This window comes from Barbatula barbatula, assembly GCF_947034865.1.
Source record: "Barbatula barbatula genome assembly, chromosome: 9".
Taxonomy (NCBI): Eukaryota; Metazoa; Chordata; class Actinopteri; order Cypriniformes; family Nemacheilidae; genus Barbatula; species Barbatula barbatula.
The window spans coordinates 713,081-720,232 of record NC_136772.1 but is presented as its reverse complement, the minus strand read 5'-3'; the positions used below and the strand labels follow the sequence as shown (position 1 = coordinate 720,232).

The 7,152-nt window shown below is 39.8% G+C and overlaps 1 protein-coding gene across 1 annotated transcript; it reads right to left on the bottom strand.

The window, feature by feature from the left end:
- Positions 1-97: 97 nt before the first annotated feature.
- ednrbb (endothelin receptor type Bb) lies at positions 98-3,881 on the bottom strand (the record flags this gene model as incomplete). Its single annotated transcript, XM_079464452.1, has 8 exons — positions 98-292; positions 938-1,046; positions 1,119-1,252; positions 2,106-2,243; positions 2,328-2,532; positions 2,610-2,722; positions 2,807-3,117; positions 3,785-3,881. The coding sequence occupies 8 exons, from the start codon at positions 3,879-3,881 to the stop codon at positions 98-100; spliced, it is 1,302 nt and encodes a 433-aa protein (XP_079320578.1).
- Positions 3,882-7,152: the final 3,271 nt, after the last annotated feature.

The following is a 7,152-nucleotide window of genomic DNA, read 5'->3' as shown; positions in this document are numbered from 1 at the left end:
TTATTCCCAATCTTCACCATTATATGAGCAACATTTACAAGGCAAAGCTAAATGTGCTTCGTTCAATATTTACACAAACAAAGAAGTTCACCAGACGTTAATCTTCATGATGTAGACAAGCACAGTTCGTAAGAAAAGCGTTGCGCTTTTCATCAATATTATTGGACGAAGAGGGTTGTTTGGCAGAACTGACAGTGTCAGACGGCGGCTCTGTGACCCTTGACCTTGTGAAGTGCTGTTTCTCCTCCTGAACGACAACAGAACGGGATGAAGAACAACAGCGGAGAGACGTCTGTCAGAGAAACGAGAGAACGGAGGTTAAACACGATCGTCGTGTTTAAACGCGATAAACATGAGACGCAGCCGGACGTGTGCAGAATAACACTAATAACCGTATGCAAATGACGTGCTTGAGCAGATTAACACGAGTATTAGACATGATTTATGGAAACGTCGTATGCAAGGTCACTTTTATGTAAAGTTAAGATGAAAGTTTTTTTTCCGTCAGAACAAAGTGAAAAGAAAGCGCAGATCACCTGCTGCCACATCCAATATCCTGAGCTACACAAAACTGATTCATAATTCATCTGTAAACAAAGTGTGTCAGAGAGAAAGCTGCCTGAACCAATTTAAGCGTGTCATTCATGTCTAATGGCTTTCGCTGTCACGTTTACAGCCGATGCCAATAAAAATGCAAATGAATTCTGTTTAACGCCTCGTGTTGTGTCAATGAGCGGGATTGGATTTTATTTACCTGTAAAAACAAACCGACTGTTGAATGTCATCTGATTGACACCAGCAGCCCACCGATCATTTCAAGAATAGGAATTTGATCAAATAATCACTTACGTTTTGAGAAAGAGAATTGTGGAGCTTCGTTTTACGTACATATAAGAAAATACTGGAGGCCAACAAAGAAAAGGGGAGCGCAGCTCACTTTGAAGTAGTTCTTGAATCTTCTGCTGACCAAATACAGAGCCATGGGGTTAATGCAGGAGTTCAGAGACGCCGTGTTCAGACCGATATAATCCAGAATGAGAAAAGTGCTGTAATACACAATATTATCACAATCATACGTGTGTTTGCGTGTGTTATCATATGTATTTTGTAAGTCTCACCTCAGTAAGTTACACCGGTTGGGGTCGCGTTCATCATAGATGGTGAATTTTAAGATTCTGCTGAGATGAAGAGGAAACCAGCAGACGGCAAACACCAGAACCAGACAGAAGACACTTCTGGCCACCTCGTGTCTCTGTCAGACATTCACAAACTCACTAATCTCTCATTTACACTTGTCACCAGAAGAACTGACACTAAACACGCTTGTTTCATCATACAATAAAATCTTCAGCGCTCTTTACATGTGGATAAAGGAGATTTCAACACAGTTTGTCCTGATCTCTTCAGTGCTGTCTGTACACATCTGCTCTGTGCTTTAAATAACCTTCCATCCAGATTAAGATCATACATCCTTCAGATTTACTGACAACAGTCCAAGATCTGACAGGTCCACATTTTTGATTTTATGACCACACAGGGAAATTAAAGCTGATGGACGATGAGATAAATCATTTGGGGCGGATTCCCGGACAGGGCTTAGTCCCAGACTAACTTAAGTGTTAGAGATGTCATCTTGGTCGTTCGGAAACAACATATCGTAAAATACATCCGTGTGATTGTTTTCCTCAAGATGCACACCAGTAATGTTTTTTTGCTTTTAAAAACAACTTAAATATCCTAATTTAACTAAAGCCTAGTCCTGATTTAAAAGAATCCCTGTCTGGGAAACCGCTGCATAAGGTTTAGGATTCAGATCAGTTCAGGCTAAAATATTTACTCATAAAAAGTATTTAAAAAATACCACAGTGTAACATGCTATAGTATACTGTAGTAAAATACTGATATATTATAGTGTTATAAGTTATAAAGTTACTATGGTAAATACTACAATGTGTGCTACAGTTTTTTATTGACTGCAAAAATAAATACACTATAGTAATGATACTATACTTTAATGTCAATTTCTATTGTGTAAACAACAGTTTAGGCCCTACTGGAGTAAATACATGGACAAACATGCATGCAGATGTCTTGCATAAATGTACCTGTTTTCTGTGTTTGTCCTGCTTCACTCCTTCACCTAAAATCCTCCAAACCATCAGTGAATAAAAGAGGGCCGTGCAGGCCAACGGCAGGAGAAAATAAAAGCCAAACAGCCACCAGTCCTTCACCACTTTATAAAACTAGAGCAAGAGACAGCTGTCTTCAGAAACATCATTCACATCTGATCTGAGAAGAGAAACAGCTGACATCTCCACGGGTGTTACCTGCATGAAATGTGAGGACTGGAGCGGATGAAGCAGACAGATCCTCAGACGCTGGCCTTTATAATCCATTGACATCAAATCAAAAGCCACGGCCTCTGGAACAGCCAGTATTGTTGATATCGTCCATATTAAAGACAACTTCAAAACCGTCCATTTGGAACATTTGGGATCTTTGATTTGGCTTCTCGATGCGACGGCTCGGTACCTTCAGAACATTACATCATTCATTCATCAATGCTAAAAGACTTAACGTACATGTTTAACGCCGTATGACACTCTCACCTGTCTATACTGAGCGCACACAAGCTCAGAACGGTTATTCCAACAGATGTTTTCTGAATGAACGGCAGGAGTTTACAGAACACCACACCGAACGGCCAATCCACGGCTAACAGCTAGAAAACACACCCACATCATCGCTTTATAATACTCTCACTTCATTATGACTGTGTCTGAGTGAACACAAACGCTTTATTGACCTTATAAACATTGATGGGTAAAGCAATGATGATATGAAAAATGTCACCCAGCGCCAAACTGGCAATGAGAATGTAGGGTCCGCTTCTCATGCGTCTGTGTTCCCTGATGATTCTCAGAAGAGTCGCGTTCCCAACCATTCCAAAAACAAACACCAAACACGACACCGCGCTGTTGATGTACTTAAAAGCGTCTTTGATCCGCACAGGCCCCGAGCACACAGGAAGTGACATCACTTGCCCTGCTGAGCTGTTCCGTGAGATGTTCTCCGTGGCGTTAAGAGGCGACCAGGCCGGATCTGTTGTCTGAGCGTCTATAAGCCCAACAGAACTATGAAAGAATACCAAGAGAAGGAAAAGTCTGCACACCTCCATCTTCCTGATAAACAAATATATGATTTATTTAATAAAGGACTGAACAAACACACTAATGGAGTATTCTTGTTTTGTTTTCAAGGTCTGTTGTGATGTAGAAACTTACAGTCCGCTCTCTTTGGATGTGGAGGTGTTAGTGAGGTGAGGTGTTTATATACAGTACAGTGGGATTCTGTCACGGCTCATCTGGTGATCCTGTCACACAATAAATCACAGATCTTGGCACGTTTACTGATTCACTGCATCATAGAAACGCCTGAAGCTCATGATAGAGACTTTCCAGCAAGTGTGTGTGTGTGTGTGTCTGTGTGCATGTGTGTGTCTGTGTGCGCATGTCTGTCTGTGTGTGTGTCTGTGTTTTTGTTTGTGTGTGTGTGTGTGTGTGTGTGTGTGTCTGTGTGCGCATGTCTGTCTGTGCGTGCGTCTGTGTGTGCGTGTGTGTGTGTGTGTGTGCGTTTAACATCATTCTTGTTCATTTCTCCTCATGTATCAATGCCCTTCCAGATGTTAGCACAGAAATGTTCACTGGAACTCTTCCCAAACCTGCTTGGTGCCAAACAACAAATGAAGTGTAATGAATGAAAGAGCAGTCATGGAGAATCTCACCACATCTTGTCTTTTGTCTGGAGCTTCCCAGCAGCGCGGCTACTGAATCACAGGTGTTTATCCAGGTGAGGGGACTTGATGACAGGGTCATCGCCATGGCAACCAGCACAACTCAGACAGATGAAGCGCACCAGGCAGGCGGACAGCTGTGCGGGTGAACTGACTACAGCATCACTCATCACATAACCAGCAGAAACACGCCGTCTCTAATTCTAATGTCTCTTAGGCAGAAATACAAAGATTTATTGCTGTGTACTGCTTAAAGACTTCAGACCTTTTAAAGCAACGTTGTGTCCATCAGCTAGTGTTTCTAAAACTCTTCATTCATTCATCAGAACTTAAGTGAAGTGTAAATGAACACAATGATTACAGATGGTCAGTAATAAATATAAGAGCGTAAATCATTATCATTATTGTCAATATTCACTTGCAGTCGGTCAATAAAAGTCATGATCCATACATATTCTGTTATGAGCTCACCGTGGAGGCATCGGTGACCAGAATGGAGACGCTTCTGACAAGAACCCGAAAAGCATTTATTGGTGATGCGTTTTCAGTAGAACAATATTCTTAATATCCAATGACAGCAGCGGTATGGGACGGTGGGACTTTTATTTGTGAGGAATCGATAGAAAACTGAGATTACATACCAGAATGAAGCCCTCTGATAAGTTTGAAAAGTAAGAGCGCATGATGATGTCACCTGTAGGGGGAAACATTCAAAATCCAAGATATTAAAATAGACAACAAATTTTATATCACAGTATCTTCAGATATGTTTGCACTGAAGATTCATGCACAGACACAGAAACATGCATTGACAACATTTTGATTGTGATTTGTTTGAGTTTAAATCTGTTGTATTAAGCCTGAAGGCGCTGTGGTAAATCTGTGTTTTATTACGTATCATTGCTTGACAAACGTTCAAACATTTCTCTATATGCAGCAATGATCCTTAACTTGTCACTTCCACCCACAAATCTCACATATACCATATTAAAGACCTTATGTCACTGTAGATATAGGAACATTCTAGTTTATCGCGATAATAAACTCAATTATGTGATGAGCGAATTCTCTTTAAATGTTGCTTTCTTCTCTTAAATATATCCCATTCTGCTTCCCGAAATATTCATCAGGCCACAGGATGAAATAATAAAAATTAATTGTGGTTCATTTAATGGTTGAACATTATAATTATAACCAAAAGTTGAACAATAAATGATTATAATCAAAGCTCTTTTAAAGGTTTTTCAGTCGTCTTTATCATTATTAACTATTGAATAATGAGTTGTGATGAAGGTCACAGATGTGTTATGGATGTTATAATGGACTCCTGTGATCTGTACATCAGTGTTCTTCAGCTGGGAGGAGCCATCACACGTCTGACCGGGTTGAGAACGGTCTGGAATAAAGTGCAACACAAATAATAAAATCACATATAGTTAGAAACACAAAATAAACAGCTTTAAGAAAGAAGGGTTTCATATGTTTGTTGTTGACATTAGCTGTTGTGAATCCAATCAAACAAGAATAAAGAAAATAAAGTCATATTACATTTAATCAAGAAAAACATGTTTTGTGCTGTATTACCTAAAGAGGAAAATCTGAGAGACATTTACAAACTCAACGTTGGGTATTTTTCTGTAGCTTACAGTATTGTTGGGCCTGTTTGTGATTTAAACGGTGTTGTGTCGGGTCATTGCTTGACTTTCAATGTAAAATCTGGGTGCTGAATATTTGGGATTCAATATTTATATCAGTTTTCCAGTCTTGTGTGGAATATCGTACAGTAATATTGTGTCCTGAAATACTGCTGATTTATTACATGAAGGGTAAATGTCAAGCGGTTTGAAGGTTTCTGTTGCAGTGAGACATACGAGCATCATTCATGTGCATCTAACCCGATGTGTCTGGAGTTCATCAGCTTCAACATTCAGAAGACAGAATCTTCCACAGCGTTGCTTCTTACGGTATGTGATCTGGCATCGCTCCAAACTCACGGTCGACCCATTCCAGAAATACTAAACATCCTAAAACACAAAACTACCCTGGCCGAGAAGTGCAACACAAAACAACAAGTTGCAAAACTAAAAACAAATCTAGAAGCAAAATAAAAAATCCAAAATCAAAATGACAAACCTGAACACGCGATATCAGATCTAAAAACAGAATCGCAAATCCTTAAACACAACAACAATTCGTGAAACAAAATAACAAGTCAGAAAACACAAAGACAAATTAAAGCTGCGAGCAGCATTTAGCGGGTTCGGGCAGTTAAAGGCATCTAAAGCAGCTTTGCCTTCATCAAGTAGGCCGAGGACTCTCATCCTAAAACACCCAAGTGAACGATACTCACAACGCCTGAAAAATTATAGATACGCTCAGCAACGGTTCACACACACTACGCATGATTACACACATATGCACAATATAGTACACTTGAGGGGAATCATCTTTTCAGGTTCATTTGGTCACATCCATTTAAGAAATGACCCTGAAGTTGCTGCCATGTGACGTCTGAGTAGCTATTTGGGTTTACATGCAATTAAACTGGTGTACATAATAAAGGTGTGTGTTATGTTTAGCAAAACAGCATCTTACAACCAGCCAGACATATTCTATATTTATAGATGTGTAAACATGGAGCAACGTTTAATGTTTAATGCATTATATGTCTAACACCGTGTTCCTGTGAGACAGGAAACATATCCCTTGTCCGATCACCATCATATTTAGCATGCTTGTTTAGTGTAATAAGATGTATGATTGTACTTAATGGCCTAATAATAAAACCCACAAATACAATAGGTTTCTAGACCATCGGGCTCGAACCCTAATAATAAAACCCACAAATACAATAGGTTTCTAGCCATACAGGTTCGAACCCTAATAATAAAACCCACAAATGCAATAGGTTTCTAGCCCATCGGGCTCGAACCCTAATAATAAAACCCACAAATACAATAGGTTTCTAGCCCTACGGTCTCAAACCCTAATAATAAAACCCACAAATGCAATATGTTTCTAGCCCTACGGTCTCAAACCCTAATAATAAAACCCACAAATGCAATAGGTTTCTAGCCCTACGGTCTCGAACCCTAATAATAAAACCCACAAATGCAATATGTTTCTAGCCCTACGGTCTCGAACCCTAATAATAAAACCCACAAATGCAATAGGTTTCTAGCCCTACGGTCTCGAACCCTAATAATAAAACCCACAAATGCAATAGGTTTCTAGCCCTACGGTCTCAAACCCTAATAATAAAACCCACAAATGCAATAGGTTTCTAGCCCTACGGTCTCAAACCCTAATAATAAAACCCACAAATGCAATAGGTTTCTAGCCCTACGGTCTCAAACCCT